The sequence below is a fragment of the Pseudorca crassidens genome, chromosome 7 (assembly GCF_039906515.1).
Source record: "Pseudorca crassidens isolate mPseCra1 chromosome 7, mPseCra1.hap1, whole genome shotgun sequence".
NCBI classification, from domain to species: domain Eukaryota; kingdom Metazoa; phylum Chordata; class Mammalia; order Artiodactyla; family Delphinidae; genus Pseudorca; species Pseudorca crassidens.
In genome coordinates, this window is record NC_090302.1 from 50,170,455 (window position 1) to 50,195,173 (window position 24,719).

Here is a 24,719-nt window from a genome sequence, read left to right on the forward strand (position 1 = left end):
GATCTAGCAATCATGTTCCTTGGTATTTAACCAAAGGAGATGAAAGTTTATGTTCACACGAAAATCTGCATGTGGTTTTTAGCAGCTTTATTCATAACTGCCCAAACTTGGAAGCAACCAAGACGTCCCTCTTGTAGGTGAATGGATAAATAAACTGTGGCACCTCCAGACAAAGGAAATATTATTCAGTGCTAAAAAGAAATGAGCTATGGAGCCATGAAAAGACATGGAGGAACCTTAATGCATATTACAGTTGGCCTCTGTATCTGCAGGTTCTGCAGATTCAACCAACCATGGATTGAAAATATATTAAGAAAAAAAAATTTCAGAAAGTTCCAAAAAGCAAAACTTTGGGGGGGGGGATAAATTAGGAGTTTGGGATTAACATATAAACATGACTATATATAAAATAGATAATCAACAAGGACCTACTCCATAGCACAGGGAACTCTACTCAATATTCTGTAATAACCTACATGGGAAAAGAATCTGAAAAAGAATGGATATACGTATGTGTATATGTACAACCACTTTGCTGTACACCTGAAACTAACACAACATTGTAAATTAACTATACCCCAATATAAAATAAAAATTAAAAAAAAGGATTTCTTCACAGTGATGCTATATTTCTGTACTTCCAGTATCTTTTCACTAAAGAAAAATAAAATATGAATACTGTAATAAAAAAACAAAACAAAAAAACCTTCAATTTGCCACATGCAAGCAACTATTTACATAGCATTTACATTATATTATTAGATATTATAAGTAATCTAGTGATAACTGAACGTATACAGGAGGAACTGCCTGGGTTACGTGCAAATACTATGGCATTTTATATAAGGGACTTACTTGAGCATCCCTGAAATTTGGTATCCACCTTGGGTCCTGGAACCCATTTTTATATACATATAGGTACATATCCTGAGATATTAAGGGACTCGCACAGAACTCCACAGCTAGTAAGTGGATGGTCATGATCTGAATCCGGATCTGCATAAGTTCAATTTTAGTAAGATATGAGGCAAAAACAAAAACACACCATCAACAGATAATTACATTTAAGACCTCTATGTTCACAGTTCTGCTACACCAAGTTACAAAGTATAATTATAATTTAACAGGCCATTCTTATTTGTAATCACAAAGAAGCCATTAATAAGCCAAAAAAGGAGCTCATTTGGCAACACAGACACAGCCCTGTCTACTCTATGATTTTAAATCTAAGCCCATAAACTTTAAAATATAGCTTTACTTAAAAAAACAAACATATACAAACCACCACCCATGCTGGTACCAAGGTATATAAACTGCTTTGTCCAAAGGCAGGTTAGAAAACCAATTAGTGTGCTCAGCTAAATCCTGCCAGCAGGATTGGCCCTGTATTAAATACCCAAGGTCAACTGTCCCTCCCAGACCCAAGGCACCATCAGAGGATAGCTCACACAGAAAGGAGCAACACGGGGCTTCCCTGGTGGCGCAGTGGTTTAAGCATCCGCCTGCCAATGCAGGGGACATGGTTTCCAGCCCTGGTCGGGGAAGATCCCACATGCCGCGGAGTAACTAAGCCCGCGCGCCACAACTGCTGAGCCTCTGCTGTAGAGCCCATGAGCCACGACTACTGAGCCTGCAAGCTACAACTACTGAAGCCTGCGCGCCTAGAGCCCGTGCTCTGCAACAAGAGAAGCCACCGCAATGAGAAGCCCGCGCACCGCAACCAAGAGTAGCCCCCGCTCGCGGCAACTAGAGAAAGCCTGTGTGCAGCAGCAAAGACCCAATGCAGCCAAAAATAAATAAATAATTTTTTTAAAAAAAGGGAGCAACATGACGCTTCTGCCATATTTCAGTGTGCCTGGTTAATCCCCAGAAAATTAGGAAGCCTATAGACAGAGCCCTGAGCCTCAAAGACATGCCTTTCCCCTGAGAATTGGGGAATAAATGCAGGCACATAAAGAACCTCACCTTTAGATACTGTATTGCCAACACCTGAGAGCCTCATAGAAATGCTGTATCTCAAGCCCTTCCTTGGACCTGTGGATAATAATATGCATCTTAACAAGAGCCCCCCGTGATTAATGTGCACATTAAAGATGGAGAAGCACGGGTCCGCAACAGAACTTTGCACTATGATGACAGTGTTCTTTCTGTAGCTGTGCTGTCCAATATGGTAACCACTAGCCACTTGCGGCTACTGAGCACTTGAAACGTGGCTACTGCAATTAAACAACTGAATGTCTAACTTTTAATTTAAATTAACTGTAAACAGCCACATTTAGTAAATAATTAGCCATATCCCTAGCAATCCTTTAATGCTGTTTCCAATTTTTTGCTACATAACAAATACTATGGCAGCCACTGTTGTGCATGTAGCCACTCCCCCCATAATTTGCAGTATTTCTGAATTAAAGAGCATACTCATTTCTAAGCCTTTTCATGTGTACTGACCTATTACTTTTTTTTTTTTTTTTTTGTGGTACGTGGGCCTCTCACTGCTGCGGCCTCTCCCATTGCGGAGCACAGGCTCCAGACACGCAGGCCCAGCGGCTATGGCCCACGGGCCCAGCCGCTCCGCGGCATGTGGGATCCTCCCGGACCGGGGCACGAACCCGTGTCCCCTGCATCGACAGGCGGACTCTCAACCACTGCGCCACCAGGGAAGCCCTGACCTATTACTTTTAAATCAAGTTCTAGCAATTTACAGTACTGTATCAAGATGAGTCAAATGTCATTTTGAGAACAAAACACTACTTATTTACAGAAGCAGTGCTTGTTTCCATACTTTAAAGATCTTTCTGGTATTCTTTTAAAACTTTTCCTGCAAGAAAAGGAAGAGATTGTGGGGCAAAGAGTATTTTGAACTCCTTCTGTAGGCACATCGATAAAACTTAGAAAATGACCCTTTGAAAACTCTAATTTAACTAGCTCTCAGTAAGAGACACAATAATTTTCTATTAAATCGTTAATCTATGGATGAGATTTAAAAGTTTATAATTTATGGCTTTAACTGCCTAAGTATTTGTTATACATTTTATTATTTTTAATTTTTTAATTGAAGTAGTTGGTCTACAGTGTTGTGTTAATTACTGCTGCACAGCAAAGTGATTCAGTTATACATATATACATACTTTTTAAAATTTACTTTCCCATTATGGTCTATCATAGGATACTGAATATAAGTTCTCTGTGCTATACAGTCAGACCCTGCTATTTATCCATTCTATATATAATAGCTTACATCTGCTAACCCCACCCTCTCACTCCATCCCTCCCTCAACCCCCTCTCCCTGTGCAACCACCCGTCTGTTCTTTATGTCTGTGATTCTGTTTCTGTTTCATAGATAGGTTCGTTTGTGTCATATTTTAGATTCTGCATGTAAGTGATATCATAGGGTATTTGTCTTTCTCTTTCTGAATGACTTCACTTAGTATGATAATCTCTAGTTGCATCCATGTTGCTGCAAATGGCATTTGTTCTTTTAATGGCTGCGTAGTATTCTACTGTACGTATGTACCACATCTTCTTTATCCATTCATCTGTCCGTGGACGTTTCGGTTGTTTCCGTGTCTTGGCTATTGTGAATACTGCTGCTATGAACGTAGGGGTGCATGTATCTTTTTGAATTATAGTTTTGTCTGGATATATGCCCAGGAGTGGGATTGCTGGATCATACGGTAATTCTATATATTTTTAGTTTTCTGAGGAACCTCCATACTGTTTTCCACAATGGCTGCACCAACCTACATTCCCACCAACAGTGTAGGAGGGTTCCCTTTCTCCACACCCCCTCCAGCATCTGCTATTTGTAGACATTTTAATGATGGCCATTCTGACTGTTGTGAGGTGATACCTCATTGTAGTTTTGATTTGCATTTCTCTAATAATTAGCGATGTTGAGAATCTTTTCATGTGTCTATTGGCCTTCTGTATTTCTTCTTTGGAGAAATGTCTATTTAGGTCTTCTGCCATTTTTTGATTGGGTTTTTTGTTGTTGTTGTTGAGTTGTATATTTGTTGTACATTTTAAATATCATAAACTTGACAATGGAATGTGTACTTGCACGGTACATTCAGAATAATGAGTGTGCACTGTATCTCAGGGAATCAACGGAGGAAAACAAAGACCCACCTGGTTATTCAAGAATACACTCCATTCAGGGGAGGGGACAGCAAAGACTAGAGACAGGAAGGGGAAAGGTGAGGTTTCCTACATCCAGCTCCCACACCAACGAAAGGTGGGAGCCCAAGCAAGTTATTAAAAATAATGAAAATGCACATCAGCAAGCTTTACTAATGATTTTGACTTAATAAGAAAACAGAGCAGATGAAATGGAAGCAAGTTGTACCTAAATAGTTAGGCTTCTAATTTTTTCTTCTCATGACAAAATTGAAAGAAAAAGTTCAGATGTTTGAAACAGCCTTATTGCTAAACTTAGAAAGGGACCACATTCTTTGATCTAGTATCTTGTATGGCATTATTATATAAACTGAGTTGAATGGACAGTCCATAAAAAAATGTGTAGGACACCCTCCTGTCCCCACTCTTTGCCACTGTTTTCCTTTATTGGTGACATGGGAAATTTCAGATATAAGTCAATATTATTTTTTAAATTCTGAATTAAACAATGTTAAGCTCCTCTCAAAAAACATGTCTATGCCTAGTAACATAAATTGTTGGCAGAAATTGTATGTGATCTTAAAGCATAAAAAGGCACCCAACATTTCCCTTTTGTGGAATTTGTGGTTATTAGGAAATCAGCAAAGGCCACCGCATAGTAACAGACATATAACCCACTAGGTGGCGCAATGATGCAGAAATAAAAAAGATTGCTGTTTCAACTTTAAAACTTCAAAACGTAATTCGGGGAGATTAGAAACAAACTTTAAAAATTACAATAAAACCCCACCATTATAGCTTTTATAAGAGGCAAGGTACATTTGCAACTCGAGGGAGAAAACTAAAAGAGGAAAATTACACTTTCATTTGTCACTCATTAATATTTTTTAAAAAGTTACTAGATATTACAATCAATTAACATCCTATGAGGTTTTTGACCCTGCTCTGGTTGTGGGATAGTCAAAGCAATTTAAACCATCTGGAATGTAGAAGACAGCACTTTCTAATTGTTAATCGCAGGACCTAATTGGTATGGTGGAACATATTCCAGGAGAAAAAGTTACAGGATTTAGAGTTTCACGTAGAATGTGGAGTCCATTCACTGGTTCATTCAATAAATATTTATTAAACACCTTTTTCATGCCAGGCTTTGTACTGAGCACTAGAGATTAAACAGTGAGGAAAATAAACAAGGTCCTGCCTTCATGGAGCTTACAGGCTAATGGGGGCCCAACTGTAAATCAAGGAGCCTGTCAGCAACTGTAGAACTAAAACTGTGACACGTGCTTTAAAGGGCAAGTACAGAAAGGTCTAGAATAGGAAGAACTGGCCTCTCCAGGGACATCAGGGAAGGCTTTCCTTCTTAGTGACCCCGTGGAAATAGGGAATGCAACCCACTGAGGGAGGACAAGACGAGAGACCACCACCACGTCTGAGGCACAAAGAGGGAGGCAGATGGGGGAGCCTGGGTCTCAGTAAGGATCTTGGTCTCATTTATGAGTAAAGTAAGTAAAAGTCTGAGGCAGATCAATGGCACAAGTGGATTTGTAGTCTTATATATTTGAGTCCAAATTCCTCATTTTACTGAGAAGCAGGGAAGAAATCTAAGCCTAGGTCAATAGCCCCAGTAGATTACTGGGTACAAGAGGTGGGAAGAAGGAAGTAAGGGAGAGGTGCACTGAATTCCCAGGGCAGTAACGGCTTTCTCAGGGCAGCTGAACCCCAGGGCCCACCCAAGGGTTTAAGCCCCAGTCAAGATCCCCTTATACTGTGAGGAAAGAATAAAGCAAACCATAATTTCTAAGCCAAGTTCCAAAGCCACCTCTGCAAGTACATAATTTAGGAGTGGGCAAGAAACTGCTATCAGGGCAGGAAACAGGAATGTTTACCAGGCATTCTGAGAAATGGATGCAGACACCAAAATAAGCCAAAGGACCAAGGCAACAAACTGCACCATCAAGACTGCTCATCAGGGGGAATTCCCTGGAGGTCCAGTGGTTAAGACTCAGTGCTTTCACTGCTGAGGGCCCAGGTTTCAATCCCTGGTCAGGGAACTAAGATCCCACAAGACCCGAGACACGGCCAAAAAAAAAAAAAAAAAGAGTGCTCGTCTGAAGAAAGGCAACAACCAAAACCTGTCTATTGAAAGAAAATTCAGGTAAGGACTTCTACTGCATTTGCCAGAAGACTCAGGCTTCTGCTTCCCCGGAGGGCTGGGGCCAGGGTCCAGACAACAGCACAACACGCTGAGCTCTCTCCAGCTGTTCTAGTTTGTCAGTGGATGAGTTCTCGGTTTGTCATTAAGCAGCTGTAAAACCTCTAAGTTTGCTGAACATCTCAGGTGTTAATACCCACCTCATAGGGTTCTTGAGAAGATCAAGTGGAATTTGATGTGGAAGTTTTTTTGGGGTTTTTTTTTTTTTTTTTTTTTTGTGGTACGCGGGCCTCTCTGTTGTGGCCTCTCCCGTTGCGGAGCACAGGCTCCGGACGCGCAGGCTCAGTGGCCATGGCTCATGGGCCCAGCCGCTCCGCGGCATGTGGGATCTTCCCGGACCGGGGCACGAACCCATGTCCCCTGCATCGGCAGGCAGACTCTCAACCACTGCGCCACCAGGGAAGCCCTATGTGGAAGTTTTTACAAACCAGAAAGTTTCACACAAATGAAGAGTACTTCCTATATTAAATTAATCTCACTCTAAAAAAGGCAGTATGATACACATTTAATAAAAGATTTTGGAAATAGATAGCATTTAGTCATTCAGCATTTAAGTATCTACTATGACTCAGGCTTTGAAAACAAAGGCCTATCAACATAGAACACAGTCCCCACTCTCAAAGGTTGCCTTTTTTAGGATACAGAAAGGCCTGGAATAGTCTAGAGAACAATGGCAGTGAATGTGTACTGAACTGGGGTATCAGTCACTGATCTATCAGCTTCAAGCCTTTCCAAATCCCCTGAGTTGGAAAAACGACATTAATTCCTCTTCTGCGTTACATTTCTTCACGACTTTGACCATGATGGTGGTTTATCATATCTTTGAAGTCTCCCCCACAAACCCCCCCCCCGCCCCGCCCGCCCGCCCGCCCGCCCGCCCGCCAGCCAGCCACAGGAAAGAATGAATTGTTTGGAAATGAAATAGCCAACAACTTAGAAATGCGACAAACATTATCTGTTCCAAAGCTGGAAATGCAGAGCATAAATAAGAAAATCCAAAACACAGACACATATTTTATCGTAGAGGGACATCTCAGTTTTATGGCCTTTCAACATCTTAAAACCAAAATGAGCTTTGACATATACTTTCTCCACACTTTCTTGTACTTAAGTTACTGCTTAACCAGAGGAAGTCTACACTCATAATTTCTCGACTGGCCTGTTACCAGTCACCTTCCAAGACTGAAACCAGAAGCAAACCAGCCCTTCAGTGCTAAGATCCACACTCTTCTGCATCTGGCTTTCCCATAGCCAAGGGGGACCTTGGACAAGAGTGTCCTCATAAAGCCAGAACCTTTCATAAGTCAGCATCTGACATACCTATACCCAGATGGCAGAAAAACTGCCTAGAAACCAAGCATCCTGCTTCTGGAAGTTCTAAACTAGTGCCCAGCAAACATTTATTTAAAGGGCCACATAGTATATATTTTAGGCTTTGCAAGTAGAGGATATTAAATAGATACTTATATAGCAACTTAAAATGTAACCATTAAAAAAAGGTAAGAACAATTCTTAGCTACCAGGCAGGAAAAAAACCAAAAAACCACCCAACCAGGCAGCCGGCTACAGTGTGCCAACCCCTAGTCCACACTTATGCAAAATTTAATAACTGACTAGTAATAGATGTGCAGGTGTCTGTTCACCAAGCAAGGCACCACGTTTAGCCAGCGAGGTGCTCACAAGCAGCACACAGGGAGGTGCACACACTTCTTGATTCCTGCTTTCCTTCACCTTGGTTTTCACTTCTATCCTCAACAAGCCTTAGAATTATACTCAGCACCCAGTCACTATTTGGGGATAATCCTGTTTTGTTTGCTTCTTTCTTTCTTTTCTTCTTCTTTTTTTATTTATTTTTGTGGTACGCGGGCCTCTCCCTGTTGTGGCCTCTCCCGTTGCGGAGCACAGGCTCCGGATGCGCAGGCTCAGCGGCCATGGCTCAGGGGCCCAGCTGCTCCTCGGCACGTGGGATCTTCCTGGACCGGGGCACGAACCCGTGTCCCCTGCATCGGCAGGCGGACTCTCAACCACTGCGCTACCAGGGAAGCCCTCTTTTCTTTTTTTAATTAATAAGGCATAAGTTTTTAGTTGGTACATAATACAAAAGTTAGGTCAATTCAAAGTGAACTCGGGACTTCCCTGGTGGTCCAGTGGTAAAGAATCCACCTTCTAGTGCAGGGGACGCGTGTTCCATCCTGGTCGGGGACTAAGATCCCATGTGCCGCGGGGGCAGCTAAGCCCACGCACCACAACTACTGAGCTCGAGCGCCTCAAAGAGAGAGCCCGCGTGTCGCAAACTACGGAGCCCACGCGCCCTGAAGCCTGTGCACCACAACTAGAGAGAGAAAACCCGCAAGCCACGACTAGAGAGAAGCACAAGCGCTGCAACGAAAGATCCCACGCATGCCTCAACAGAGAAAGATCCCGCGTGCCGCAATTAAGACCCAATGCAGCCAAAAACTTTTTAAAAAGCAAAACAAAACAAAGTGAAGTGCACTTGGTTTTGGTAGCAACTTAACTTCTCTGGTTATATTTTACCTAAAAAATCTGAACTTGTTCACAATTTCCAATCACATACCACAGGGGAAACTGGCCTGAGATCAGAATCTTGCTTCAGATAATCCTCCAAGTGGATGATTAACTACAGGGAGGCGCGTTATCAACACGCTTATTGGGCAAGAATGAGGAGATGTGTTGGACACAGAGAAGTAAAAACCTTTGCTCCCGACCTCAAGCTGGGCTGCTGTCTGTGTACCCTCACAAAAAGACAGTAAGGGTGCGGCACCCACAACCCAAGACAAATTTAAAGAGAACGTGAAAACACTAGAAGTTTCCATTGCCCACCATGAAGTCTGACTTAGAATCTGGTCAGAATTAGAATCTGGTCAGAATTCTATATATCCAGCTTGTGTCAGGGCTGAACTTAGAACCAAGAATCAGCATTTCTAATTGTGTGAACCTTATTAGACGGTCCATGGAAGCTCATCAAACTCATCAATTCTGGATCCTGGGAGAAGAAAGCCATGCAGTGAGGCAATGAGGAAAAGACAAAAGCACCCTTAATAAGACTCCAGGGGGAACAGGAAGAAACAAAGTTTATATCTGGAGCCTTTCTAGCTCTTTCTACCCCTTGCTGGTTGCTCTGGCTTTCAAGGTCCTCCTACCCCAAAGCATTCAAAGGTGAACTCCCAACACACAACGTCTGCTCTATCAGCAAAATGTTCTGGCTCCCAAATTCCTTCTCTACCTTTATCCCCAACCCAAACTCTCACTGTATCAATGCTTTCAGTCTCAGCTAGATATCAGAAAAAGATGACTTACTTCCCACTAAAGTGTGAGTGCCTGGTAACCTACACCTCTCGGTGTTTTTTTAAAAGATGTACTTTGACCCTGATGAAACTCCTGATGGAATTCTGATCCTTAACAGGCAAGTTCACAAACACAGCACATCAAAGATGAACATTCTTTCGAATTCCACAATCCAGACGCTTTGTAGCCACAACCAGTTTTTCTTGACATTAATTACAATTGTTGTTTTCTGTGGGATGGGATTACACAGTCATTTCTAACTAGAGGCTGTGGACTTGAAGACAGTGGACTCTCTCTCACTTGACAAGACAGTCTTAATATTTCTGTAACAAAATTATGATTTTAACTAGTTGTCTATGAAATCTACTTCCCCATAAAGCTGTGTCTTACACACCTTAGCGTCTTTGGGGCATCCTACGGTAATGGACACACATGGGTCACTGAAGAATGAAAACATCTCTTAAAAACACTGATATTTCATTGTGACTCATGATTCCCTGAAGGAAAAATTTCTGTATACTTTCAGTGATAATGTGTAAAATCCTTCAAATCAACAGAGGGCCGTTAGCTTCTCCCTCTTATTTCTCTGGTCATATGATTCTGAAAAGCAGAGGCTGGGAGTTGAAAGCACCTATAGGTTTCAAATTAAAGGGACCTTGGCTCAAATTCCCTCCCTGTCGTACAAACTATGTGATGCTGGACGAGTTACTTAACATTTCTGAGCCTCGGTGTCCTCACCTATAAAATCGTGTTTTAGGGGCTTCCCTGGTGGCGCAGTGGTTGAGAGTCTGCCTGCCGATGCGGGGGACGCGGGTTCGTGCCCCTGTCCGGGAAGATCCCACATGCCACGGAGCAGCTGGGCCCGTGAGCCATGGCCGCTGAGCCTGCGCGTCTGGAGCCTATGCTCCGCCAACGGGAGAGGCCACACAGTGAGAGGCCCGCGTACAGCAAAAAAAAAAAAAAAAAGTCGGGTTTTAACACCTACCCCCAATTGGTTGGGAGGGTTCAGTGAGATCTGTACCAAGGGTCTAACACTGCATCAACCACTTCACTACAGAAACGTCTGACTGCATCTTACTTTGTGTCCTGGGCCCCCTCACAATTAGGCATTTTACAGAGACATCAGGAGTTCTGATGGACACTTGGGAACTGAGCTGAGTGAGCCAACCCCCAACACACCCCTATTGGCAAAAATCAAGGACACAGCTTCAGAGCCCTTCTACAAACTCCATTAATGCATATTTTACATTTGTTGGTCCAATAATGGAATGGAATGTTGCAGCTTCAGTCTCCAAGCTACCTACAAAGTGCTTTTTTGGGGGAGGGGCAGGTAGGGGGGAACACAGCAAGGCAAGAGAAAACATACCCAGGCCAATCTCGTTTCAGTTTTTTAGGACTTACCGTCTCCATTCTCTTCCTTTCACCGTCCTTCATTTAATGAGTAACTATTCTATGCCTGGACTGGTAATGCCAAGAATCAGACCTGCCCTTGAGAACTCACAATCAACCCCCCACATTAAAAGTGACCCTCCTCCCAACACTAGGCAGAATCCAGGCCTCGTGAAAAACACACTGCTCTTCCGAAAGGATAAACACATGCAATGAAGTTTACATCTAATTGAGGACTTTTTTTTTTTTTTTTTTGGCAGTTCACTGTTTTCCAAGCATTCGTTTTGACTAAGCTCAACCCAATCAAAAAGCTTACGTGGCTTCTCAGGAAGATAATAACCTATCCAATGTAGCAGACTACACAAATAGAGCCAACATACCCAAGTTGGAAGAGATGAAAGAGACAGACAGACGGACATGACAGCACCCCAGTTGCCAGGGCACTTGGCTACATAAATCACTATCCCGTATATAAAGCCAAAAGGACAAATCTGGTGACTGGAGTGATATGTGACTGCTGTTTTCTCAGGACAGTTCATTACTGGGATATAATCCAATCAGGCCAACATTTATATGTGATCATCCAATCACACTCAAAGACAACTGAGAACAACAATGCCATTGTTCCTTGGAGCTTATTACTACAGCTAAAGCCAAGTGAGCTTCCTCGCCCCACCCCTGCCCAGTGACATGTGTACTCTCCTTGGCTCCTGTTCTATTAATAAGTGAGAGAGATTCTTTAAGACAGTGCATACTGCCTGCAAATATTCTGTGGTAATAAACAGCAAAACCATCACCGATGTATGATTTCTGGACAAAGTAAATCACAACCACGAAATTTAAGAAATTCAGAAAATTTAGCAATGCCCGAACTAATTTTAATTTTAACCAAGCTCTGTTTCCCCACATTTTATAGAGGAACTTTATCTTTAAAAAGCAGATGACTAACCAGTCCCCAAATATGAGGTTTCAAGGACTGAGGAGGGTGATGATGCAATGCCAGCAGCCTTTCTTAATTCCCTAGCTTCTGTGGAATATCAGCTCATGCCAGAACTTGACTTTTTTTTTTTTCCTTAATTTTAAAGGATATTGTCAAATAAAAATAAAGCTATTTTACAAAAATACACAAAGCAGCACCACACGGCCCTTCCTCAGGCTGTAACACTACTAGCTGAAATATTTATAGGCACCTGGATCAGAAATACCTACATGTTTATAACCAATCATTTTTGTTGAAGGAGTGAATTAGGTCAGTGCCCTTAAGAAGCTCCCCTTCAGCTCTATTTTCCACTCTCCAAACAAAGAAAACCTTTGTGCATTGTATTAGCCACTGTAAACTGTTTGGACATCCATTGTTAGTCCTGGCCGACTGGATAAGTCTGGCGAAAAAGAGATAAAACAGGAGATTCTGTCAATATATTTCTAGCACATTCAAATTTAAGCAAGCTTCGCACAGAACCAGCTCACTCTAACTGCTAAACAAGTGGCTGAAATGAAGTTACTGTTCATGCTTATCTTGGCCCTTAGAATATATGCTTTCCTTATCGCTTCAAATTTCTCTGAAAGGAGTCTTCAGAAGTAGCACTGTAGATAGAAGCCTAAAATAAAATATTAATCAATAAATTGCTTGGCCAGTCTGCTTCTAGCTACTTTCCTGAAAGCAATAATAGTAAGGTCCCTAATCAGTCAGGGTCATAGGGAAAATTATTCGAATGAGAGAGAAGATTCACAGACATTCTAAAATAAGAAAAACTCAGTTCTTTCCATATGAGACATCATTATAGGGAGGATTTTGCCAAAATTGAGGCTATATTTTTAAATGTTTCAAGAACAATACATTACGGCTCATACTTCACAAATAAGTAGAAGTAGGACAGACACTATTGCCAATGTTTTGGTAGACTAGAACGTGCTGTCAGCATGAGATTTGAGGCACAAAATAGGATAAAGATTGAATCTCTTACCATTTAACTTGTCAAAAGATAAGACAGAGGGAGGAAAAGGGGACATTCTCTTCAGCCCATCTATAAACCGGATTTATATATCACCTTTTACTTTATTAAAAACTAACAAATCAGGGGAGGGATAAATTAGGAGTTTGGGATTAAAACATACACACTACTATATATAAAACAGATAACCAACAAGGATCTACTGTATAGCACAGGGAATACTCACTATCTTATAATAACCTATAAGGAAGAGAATATTAAAAAAGAGTATATATATTTATATATATGTATAACATAATCACCTTGCTGTACACCTGAAACTCACACAACACTGTAAATCAACTTTTTTTTTTTTTTTTTTTGGCGGTACGCGGGCCTCTCACTGTTGTGGCCTCTCCCATTGCGGAGCACAGACTCCGGACGCGCAGGCTCAGCGGCCATGGCGCACGGGCCCAGCCGCTCCGCAGCATGTGGGACCCTCCCGGACCGGGGCACGAACCCGTGTCCCCTGCATCGGCAGGCGGACTCTCAACCACTGCGCCACCAGGGAAGCCCTCAATAAAATTTTTTAAAAATTAAAATAAAAACAAATAAATCAAAATGACTTCAAAAAGAAAATACTCATTAAGTTTCATACAGTTATACGTAAAAGCAGCAGCTCTTAGAATCAAGTTACTTCTCAGTCTGTATTAACTTGTAGGCTAGCAAACTATAATTTCTCAAGCTTACTCATATAGAAAAGTACCAAGAATCACAGAGCAGTTGAGAATCTGAGGCCCTTCAGAGAAACAATACCTTATGTGACAGGTAGGACTTATGGTAGCATCCACACTCCAGCAGGTGATTATAAAGTCAAAGGACTGATTTCTATAACTCTGAACACGAATTATAGAAAGCAGTCCTCAGTAATAATGATGATACAAGTAAATTATAACCACTGCCATTAAATTGCCACTGCAACCCCAGGAGGCATCTATGTCTTTTGTTTGCTGGCACTCAGCTTCCCCTAGTCCCAGAGACCAGAAGCCCCCAATCCCTTTGCCAACAGGGTACCAATGAGGTGCAAGTATTTATTTAAGATCTAAAAGGATGAAGGGAAGCAGATGCCATTTGTTCTCATTTTCCTGTAGCAGCAGTCATAGGCAAAAACTGATTTCCCAGACCTGAGCTTTGCAGTTACCTCCAAGCTCCCTATCATTTCAGCCTCCTCTGGGCTACAGAGGCTGAGACAGTAACAGGGTTGTTTGGAGGTCCTGGCTCAGGGCAGCAGCAGCTTTCTAACTTTCTAGGGGGCAAATCAGAGACTAGCAATGGGCCCTTCTGCTCTGTAGGCACCTAATTCTGTCCATTAAGTTTCATTCTCCTTGAACTAGCTAGAATGGTGTCTGTTTTCTTCAGGGAACCCTGACCCAGAGGGTCTGTAGTGTCCATTTCACAGCTGAGAAAACCAAACCTGAGAAAAGTAAATTGCCTAAGGCCAAGCAAGTAAGCAGGCAGGACAAGAAGAATTCACACCCAGGTCTGCCTGACTTCAACATCACAAAATGAAAGTTAAACACACAGAGTGAAAGGTAAGCCTATGATCCAACCCATTATCCAGCAATTCTACTCCCAGGAATTTACACAAAAGAAATGGGTGCGTAAGCCCACAGAACAAGCTATAGGTGATTTTCATAGCAGCTTCGTCCATAATAGAAACAAAACAAAAACCTGACTACAACCCAAATATCCGTCAACAAAAGAATGGATAAACAAAACTGGTAAATTCATACAAATGGAGTATTTACTACTCAGCAATAAAAGAAAAGTACTGAATTGTATAACAACACAAAGGTTACTCTGAGGAAAGAAACCAGACACCAAATGCTGATTTCATTTATACAGATCCTCTCAAGGTGAAGCAAGGCTATAGGATGGTGAGAGATGTCAGAAGAGAGGTTCCCTTGTGGGTGGGGTGGTGAACAGTTGGGAAAGTGACGAGAGAACCTTCTGGAGTGATGGAAAGTTCTATTTTTTGATCTAGGTGGTAATCACACAGGTGAATACATTCACGTAAAAGTTCATCTGTCTCTGCAACTGGATAGTGGTGGTGGCTGCAATTAATTGCCACAATGAAATGCCACTGAGGGCACACTTAGAATGGTTAAAATAAGGTTGGGAGGGAGGGGATGGGGGATATACGTACGCGTATAGCTGATTCACTTTGTTATACAGCAGAAACCAACACACCATTGTAAAGCTTATACTCCAATAAAGACGTTAAAAGAAAAAAAAATGGTTAAAATAGTGGATCTTATTGTGTTTTACTACAATAAAAAAAAATCAAGCTCTCCACTTGAGAGTTGTACATTTTACTGTCTGTAAATTATACTTCAATTTAAAAATTAAAAATAATAATATAGAAAAAGCTCCATTGTGAGTAAGCAGGCTTTGGAGGACAGACCCAGGATACCACTGTTCCCATAGGAAAATTTTTCTCAGTTTCAGGCAAATGTTTTTCACCTCAGTTCTTTGGTAAATTGAGTCTACCTTTCCTGCCTCTTCCTGACTCTTGAGTAAAGACATCTGCAAACTGTGCGCTTAAGCAGTATAAGCAGACCAAATACTTCTCCCAGACCTTTGATTAAAATCCAAATTAGGTTCTGCTAGAAAGAAGGCCACCGATGTTCAAAATGAACTCGTTGCCTCTTCATTGCAATGTGTCGCCACCTGACTGTTTTTAGACACTTAACAATAACGCCAGAAGGAAAAGCACAAATGTTTCCAGTTCCATTTCTGGAAAATTTCAATGGGTGTCTGAGATGCCACAAATCTCTCTCCCCTCTCAAAACTCACCCAGACACTAAACAGACCGGGCCGAGGCAGGCGAAGTGCTCTCCCTGAACTTAGGCAGAAAAACTTTGATGTGCCTGAGGTAACCCTGAAACATGGCTGCTGGCGAGTGACTTCACATCAGTCAGTAACAGTGAATGAGGTCTTGCGACAGTCACCAGGAGGCCCGTCTTCAGCGCATTTGTGAAGAACAAATCAGAAAGGCTTCCCAGTGGCAGGCCTGCCTTACCTTCCGTGCTCGTGTTACAGGCAATGTGGTCCCTGGGAGAGGAGTCCATGGGGAAAGGAGGGGTGCTGGAGGCTCCCAGGATGCAGCTTTTACTAGGAAGGATGGAGGGAAAGAGGAAGGAGAAAGAACGATTCTCAGGAAGCCCTGGGAGATGGCTGCAGTTGCTGGCTTGGGGCTGCAGAGTGAGGAAGAGAATTCAGCACCCACTGAGCTGGTACATTATTTAAGCTGCAACTGAATAATAGATCTTTCCATCACTTCATGAGCTAAACAAGACAGCCACTCTTTGGAAGTTGCTTTGCAGAGAGAATGCATTGGCTCTCTTCTTAAAAGAGAAAACAGAGAGAAAGAAAACACACAAGTTGTTTAAGGAGTGTGGAAGCACTTAAAGATGGCATGAACCAACAGAAATTACCTAGAATATTCTCTAGGCTTTATACCAAACACTCAGAATCTTAAGCACTGTAAAAGACTTCAGAGTTGATCAAATATAATTATTCATTTCCCTATAAAGAAACTGAGAACTAGAATTACACGCCTTAGCTCAAGTCACCAAGCTAATTCGTAGAACAGCTTATACACCATTAAAGAAAGGGTCTGTATAAAATTCTACACCTTTTTTTTTCTTATGGACAAACTATCATCCACTCACTATATCAATGTCAGGAATCCACTTTTCTAAGTTCTCGATGTCTTCAATTCTTACTAGTTTATGCAACAAGCCTTCTGATCAAGTCAGTACAATGAGGTCAACACTTAGTGCATGTGCTTGGTGCCCTGTCAGCTTCTGGGGTGACCAAGATGACTCAGACCAGGGAGGGGCTCACGGCTGACGGGAAATGACTGGCATGTGGCAGATGTGATAAGGGCTCGAATAAACACTGGCATGTGCACGCTAACCTGTCACAGGCCAGGAGGCAAATGATTCAGCCCGAGTGAAGAAGGGTAAGGGAGAAACTGGACTTCTAAAAATGAGCTCACCAGGAAGTTTCTTCTAAACTATTCATTCTTTTCAAAAGCAGAAATGACGAGTTTTTTGTTTTTTGTTTTTTTTAAAGATCGGGTTTTTAAAATCGTTACTTTTATTTATTTCTGGCTGCGTTGGGTCTTCGTTGCTGTGCGCGGGCTTTCTCTAGCTGCGGGGAGCGGGGGCTACTCTTCATTGCAGTGCGTGAGCTTCTCATTGCGGTGGCTGCTCTTGTGGAGCACGGGCTCTAGACGCGCGGGCTTCAGTAGTTATGGCTCGTGGGCTCTACAGTGCAGGCTCAGTAGTTACGGCGCACAGGCCTAGTTGCTCCACGGCATGTGGGATCTTCCTGGATCAGGGCTCGAACCCGTGTCCCCTGCATTGGCAGGTGGATTCTTAACCACTGCGCCACCAGGGAAGTCCGGACGAGCTTTGCTAATACTAACTCCTTCAAAGAATTTCATTCTGCTTTGCTAGATATGTTTGGCAACAGCCTTCCTAGGATTGAGAACGGGCTACTTGCCTCACACAGGTACATCACCCCTTCTCCCCGCCACCCAGGCTCTCAGGTGCTCCGGGCAAGAGGAGGCAGAGAAGGAACCCCACAGCCTAGGACTTGGAACACTTCCCTTATAAGAAATGGCTCTCAGCGAATGGAAACAAACAGCTACACTTGGAACATTATTTCCTCCTCCGAAGAACAAAGCTCCAAGAAGCTACAAGTCTTAGAAGAGAAGGTCAGTAAATCCTACTGATGACTAGAATGCAGTATTTCCCCGGTTCAACTTCAACTAAGTGACAAAGTCTAGAGTATCTGCAGTGTCCTCTCATCTCTATGAAAGGTTTTTCTAACACATACAATGGCAAAGATACAACTGGATTCTAATCATTATCTATTAATTACAGCCTAATAACTCTTACCGACCAGCAAACTATCCCAATAATTCTCTCCCACAATGTATTACATATATTCTCTCTAAATGCCTCTGACTTGTCACTAACTATATTGTCACTAACTATAAATATATAGCTATATATTTAGTCCCTTGCTTATATCGGGTGTCAGATGAAGCATACTATAATTAGTTTTCAAAGATGATGTCATTTTCTCTTGTGAACATAATGTATATATTGTGTTGGCTGAGTAAAGTCTACAATACAAATAATAATTATCATATTAACTCTGAAATCCATGTTTACATATGCATATGGGTAAAATTCAGTAAATATTTGTATTCAAGGATGTGACATGAAGTCTTTGCCATAATTAATGGTATAATTTGAAATTCTGGGGTCAGTAGAGCTTCCTATGTAACACCCAACAAATATCTTACTCTCAAAGGATCTATCAAGGGTCTTTCACCACTATTACCGTTCCTGCCACCCTCCAAACTCTCCAACCCCTCAACACTCACACACAATGATGGGGAAAGAGAAACACAAATAGAACCTCTAATCTATGAATACTCTAATCAGGCTAAATATTTAGTTTGAAAGTAAAAATAAACATTCATTATTACAGAAATTTATACTGCTATGGTTTGCAACACACAATGGTGTATAAGTGACTAAGAAAAGCTGCATTATGTTTTTAAGGTTAAAGACCTGATTTAACTTTAACCATTTGGCAGGGGCACTAAACAAATATCTGTAGTGATTTTAAATGACTAAAGTTACTAATTGAAAGCCTAGGACTTCTCATAAAGAGTATGCACACACATACAATTAGGGATTCTGCTGACTGAAGCAAAGTGTTTTCTACTGTGGTTTTATTCACCTATCATGAACATGAACTTCAATTGCTCATTTCTCCAGGTCACGGCAGGGTTTCTTTTTTCCTACCTCAAGACTTCCAATTCCTACAACAATCCTTGTTAAAGCCTATTCTGCAGACCCAATAAAAGCTCCATTTTTAAAGAGTTAGATGCATTACATGTGAGGCTGCCTGGGTCTCTGTATTCTTAGGCGCTGACGGATGGTGACTGAGATACGCTTGGTAACAGAGTGATGTCCCCCAGGAGTGCCAAAGCATTTCCCCCTTTTCACTCTATCCTACCACAAATGTCACACCAACAGACCTTAAAATTGCAGAATGGCTTGCGGGAAGCAAAGAAAGGAATGAGACTTAGGGAAGACATTAAATAGCTTCACGAATACACTGTCTGCAGCAACAGAAAAGAGAACTGGGTGGACAAGAGCAAGATGCACATATTAAGACACAAAGTCCATCAAATTCAACTTTCCTGGCTTTTCTGGGCCATTCTGTGTCCGACTTTCCTTAAGGTGTGGTTGAGGTACACCTAGCTCTCCGTACTTAAGCGTCACACTCGTATTTTGAGAGTATTTTCCAAATCTCAGATTTCAAGGGCTGTCTTCACAGTTTTGGCCTTATTCTCATACCACTCATCCTGATAATTTACTATTTTTCTTAAGTCGAACTCACCGTTTTATTTCATATTTATTTTTGCCTCATTCTAAGCAATCTATCCATGAAATAAATGAGTTTGGTGACCGGCTTTATGTTTTTTAGTCCTGAACTACAAGGGTCATGCACAGTAATTAAAGAATGGGCTATGTCCCTCCCTGTGCCACCTGTAAATCTGTCTGCACAGCACACTTTGGAAACAACACTGTTTTGAAGGCAGCAAAAAAGGCAGAGAAAATGTTTAATTTAATAGGCATTTTTTCAATATGACAGTCCTGAGTCTCCCTTTTGAGTTCACAGGTTATCGAGACTGACACAGCTTTGGATGATGGAGGCGCGAGCCCCCTTAAAAAACCCGAATGAAACAGTCACCGTCATGGGAAGGCCCATGCAGGCCTGCCCAGGCTCTAGCAGTCAGATGCTAAGTTCCAAGAAGGGCATTTTCTAATCAAGCTGCAAAAGCGGAAGCAGGTACTTTCCAACTCAGAACTCTCTTCCTCACACGGTGCCATAGGCAGTGTACAAAGTTAATCGACTGCTTTCCTAGGTAACCTTCAGACCTGGAACTAGCTATTGCCAATACCGGATGTTAGGACTGAGTGCCTGATAACTTTTCTCCATTGCTGTTATACAGGTTTTGCAAAATTTTTAATGGGAATGCCACCTCAGACCCTCATAAATTTGCTAGCTATACGAGCTTTCTCTCACAAGGGTCGTCATGAAAATTCTTGTGGGGACGAAGTAGGTTCTAAATCGTTTTAGGGAACATTTCTTTTTTAACCTTAAAAAAGCCCATGTAGGGACTTCCCTGGTGGCACAGTGGTTAAGAATCCACCTGCCAATGCAGGGGACACAGGTTCGAGCCCTCGTCCGGGAGGATCCCACATGCCGCGAAGCAAGTAAGCCCGTGCACCACAACTATTGAGCCTCTGATCTAGAGCCCACATGCCGCAACTACTGAGCCTGCGCACCACAACTACTGAAGTCCACGCGCCTAGAGCCTGTGCTCTGCAACAAGTGAAGCCACCGCGATGAGAAGTCCATGCAGCCCAGTGAAGAATAGCCCCCGCTCACCACAACTAGAGAAAGCCCATGCGTAGCAACAAAGATCCAACACAGCCAAAAATAAATGAATGAATAAATTAAAAAAAAAAGTCCATGTAAAACATCGAAGTTTTTAACCCACTAAATAGGTGTTGAATCTGACTTCTGTCTGACTGTATGTTTCTGACCCTGCCCCTTCGATTTAGGATGAAGAAACAACTCAGTAAAACATATGAGATAATCATTCTGCCGCACCCACCCAATTTTCAATGGAAAATGCCTCTCAATACCAAGGCTGGCTGGTCCAAGGCCATTCCAGCCAGCACTTGTTGGCCCCCATTACTGCTTAGAGTCTGACCAATGAGGCATTTGATAGGGTGTCAGCTCTCAACCTCGATAAACTAATCTGCAGCCACAGCTCCTCAATGGGATTTGTTTTAGGGATTAGGCAAGGAATTCCCGGATGGCTCATATTCTTGGTAGAGGTATGTTGAAAGTTTCAGCGTGATTACTAACCCTTCCTGAATCTTCACCCCACCAGCCCCTCCCACACCTCATGACACACTCCAGCCAAATCTGCATAACTTTTAACTACGGAACATATGACAGTACACAGGACTATAGGGGCCCCGCCTAGTTTCAAAAACTTTTCTGTCTCCTAAAAAGAAAGCCTTCAGAAGAGAAAACTTTGCTAAGCTCAAAAGTCACTGTAGGGGGATTCCCTGGTGGTGCAGTGGTTGGGAGTCTGCCTGCCGATGCAGGGGACACGGGTTCATGCCCTGGTCCGGGAGGATCCCACATGCCGCGGAGTGGCTGGGCCCGTGAGCCATGGCCGCTGAGCCTGCGCATCCGGAGCCTGTGCTCCGCAACGGGAGAGGCCACAACAGTGAGAGGCCCGCATACCGCAAAAAAAAAAAAAGTCACTGGAGGAATTTTATCATTTCCCTCGAATTCCCAGGCATTTCTCCAGCATAAGAGCAATGTCTGGCTGTGACCTTTTGCCAATGTACAAAGAATCAGATTAAAAGTTAAACAAATGTAGGCAGAAACCCTTGCAAATGGAATTCCCCAGGGGGTGATGCTAAAAAATTTTGGGTCTTATGCATACGAGAGCCCCCAAAAGAGTAATATTCCCTGTGTAGGGTGTTGGGGGTAGCCCTGTTTACTGGGAAACTGGTTCACTTCTTTATAGGAAAAGTCAAGTCATTAATACATTAGGGATTTCTGGGACTTTTTCTTTTTCTTAAAGTTCTCTTCCTGGCATTTAAAGCCTTTCAAGAGAGTGTGCGCATCTCTTGCTCTTTCCCTCAGCAACTGCCCTAACATACCTGGTACCTCCTTTTTGTGCTTAGTAACCCAGAGCCCAGCACTTAAGAGTTTTCAGCACCTGTTTTGGTTCTTATAACAGTTGGCCCTCCATATGCAAGGATTCAACCAACTGTGGATCAAAAATATACAGCGGGGGAAAAAAATTCCAGAAAGTTCCAAAAAGCAAAACTTGAATTTGCCACACACCGGCAACTATTTACACAGCATTTACATTGTATTTACAACTATTTCTATAATATTTCCATTGTATCCAGTACTGTAAGTAACCTAGAGAGGATTTAAAGTGTACAGGAGGATGCCCTTAGGTTATAGGAAAATACTACACCATTTTATATAAAGGGCTTTGAGCATCCTTGGATTTTGGTATCTGAGGGGGGTCCCAGAACCATTCTTCCCCCCATCCCAGGATACTGAGGGATGACTACCAGCTACTGTCTACTTAGCATCCACTAGCCAGGCACCCTATGTCATTTCACTCAGTCCTCGTCTTATGAGACGTGTTATTAGCCCCATTTTCTAGACTGGCTTACCGTGTAAGGTATCTGTTCAAAGGCAAACTTTCTTCCCAAAAAGAAACCCTGAAGGGAGTGTGCACGGAACAAACCCACACTTTGTTGCATTTCTGTATTGCAGAGTGTGCATCTGTATCGCATACTCCCTCTGTAAGCCGCAGGTATCCCAGCAGAGAGAGTTTGCAGAGTCTTAAAAAACATCTAAACTTTTCAGATCGAACAGACTCTTGACAGCAGAAGTTGAGTCTTGCTTATCTTGTACCCCACCTGCTCACAGTGGACCGGCACAAGTGGGTGCTCATTAAGTTATCAGCTGCGTGGTCCTGAAAAAGCTGCAGCAGCAACTCAGGGGGAAAACAATCTCCCTTCATCAATCTCTGACAGCAGCTCTGAAAAAGCTCAAGAAACACCTCAAAAGCCACTGTTGCCTTACTAAAGCACCCTCCTTCTCTAGTCTCCCCGGAGAGGGGAAACTACAGCATCCTGTTCCTGCTTCTAATTGGAATGCATCAGAGTCTTAATTATTTGCATTCTTCCCCAACAAGACAGTGTGGTAGAGGCACACTCTTAACCTTTGTATTTCCCACACTGAAGTGAAGTTGTTCATGAAAATTTATTGAATAACCATATTTCATTCTCTCAGGCAAGATATTAAATGGCACTTTGCCACAAATGCAATCACTACTAGTAACTCCTCACTTAAAATGAAAATGGTCCACTTCCAAGGTTTGCATGTAGACTGTCTCTCCCAGGAATAACCCTGACACAGGTGGACCTGTTTTCCCAAGGTGACTGTCAGCGCACCCAGCTCAGACCACCTAGAGATCTGAGGAAAAGGGGCTCTTCTCTGCTGCGATTCCCCTAGCTGAGGGAGGGACGGAGGGAGGAGGGAGGGAGGAGGGAGGGAGGGGGGAGGGAGGGGGAGGGAGGGCAATTTCTAGGATGGGATGAGTCTACGCTGGGAACTGCAGGGAAACCACAACCATTACTCAGGCCAGACAGCTGCCAAGGAAGCAGCGCTGCCTAAGAACTGAAGCTAAAATAGAGGTGGGAGGCTGTATTCCTTTCCATTACTAAGCCCTGGAGTATTCCCTCCCAAGTTCATCCACATTTCAAGAATGTTAAAACCCTGCAGTCAAAACCCTGATTATTTATAACTTAAAATAAACTACTGTGTAAAGCAGAAACTTTACAAATGAAGACACAAAAGAAAAAGAAATGGTGACAGGTAAGATAATACCAGAGTACATATCCATTCCCTATTGCAAATAATTTTTACTTATATTGCAGAGGCAACTGATTAAAAGGGAAAGAGAGGATTCTGGTCTCCAGAGAGTTGTCAGTTTGTCTCACACACACACGCCTGTAATTTTGCATCAAGTAGAGAGTGCGGTTTGAAACCGAGAAGGAAAACACAAAGGCATAGGGCAGGCGACACAACAGGAACAACGAGATGCCTCCGAAGTAGCACCAATCCAAGACAGAGTTCAAGACAGTCTTCCCTACTTCCGACTTAACCTGAAATCCAAGTGACTTTAGAGAACAGAGAAAAGGGTCCAGGAGCCCTGGAGGCCACGAGCCACCACCCCTGTCCGGTGAAACCTAGTCCCTGCCCTCAACCCCACCTCCGGATGGGAGAATCCCAGCCACCTAATGCGCATCTGGGAAGCCCACCACGCGCTCCCATGCCCCGTCCTCGCGACCCTTCTCCCAACCAAGCGGGACGCAAGAGGGCACTTACTTGGAGCCAACCTGACATCTCCCGCCGGGGTGGAAACCCGCGGTCTCCTCGCACCGGCATCTTCAGGCGAGGGTCCCGCGTGGTCGCGCAGGTCCAGGACCCGGCTCCACCTCCTCCTTCTCCTCCGGGCGTCAGGTCAGTCCTCCGACCCGCGGCCGGGTTTTAGCCAGGTGCCGGCCCGCGGGAACCCACCCCTTTGTCCCTCCCCCCTCGTCGCGGCGTCGGCCCGCCCCCGGCCCGAGGCAGCGCCTCTGCGCCCGCCGCCTGGCCCGGGAAACTCTCAAACGGGCCGCTACCACCCCCGCGCGACCCGGGGGAGGGTTCGCCGGCGCCGCACCCTCGAGGGGCCCGCAGAGGGCCGTGTCACGCGCGACTCCCGGCCGGGGACGAAGGAGGGCGGCAGCAGCAGGGGGATCCTGAGGACAGAGCGTCCCGCGGCCCCGACACCCAACCCCCCCACCGGCGGACCTGATGGTTCGCTCCGCGGCGAGCTCTGCGAGCAGCAGGTCCGGCTCCGGGCGCCCGCCGGGGGAGCGCTGCAAGTTTGCGTGTAGCAGCGAGCCCTGGGCGGCCTGTTTGTCCACGGGTTCTTCCCTCAAGGTCGCGTGCGCATCCTGTACGAACCCTTTCTGGAGAGGTTTGCAGAAACCGAAAAGTTTTT

The 24,719-nt window shown here is 43.5% G+C and overlaps 1 protein-coding gene and 1 long non-coding RNA gene across 5 annotated transcripts in view; one reads left to right on the plus strand and one right to left on the minus strand.

The window, feature by feature from the left end:
* The window catches only part of TJP2 (tight junction protein 2), a 133,832-nt gene that overhangs the window by 60,650 nt on the left and 48,463 nt on the right, over positions 1-24,719 (minus strand). For 2 of the 4 annotated variants that reach the window (XM_067744227.1, XM_067744223.1), the window contains exon 1: positions 24,059-24,267. The exons of the other annotated variants lie outside the window; for them this stretch is intronic. In XM_067744227.1, coding sequence (XP_067600328.1) covers positions 24,059-24,118 — 60 coding nt within the window. In that variant the 5' untranslated portion in view covers positions 24,119-24,267. Of the gene's footprint in view, positions 1-24,058; positions 24,268-24,719 lie in introns of those variants that run through there. 4 annotated transcript variants of the gene reach the window in all.
* Positions 16,947-20,604, plus strand: LOC137227799 (uncharacterized). Its single transcript, XR_010945006.1, has 3 exons — positions 16,947-16,985; positions 17,540-17,744; positions 19,733-20,604. It is a non-coding gene; the product is annotated as an uncharacterized lncRNA (long non-coding RNA).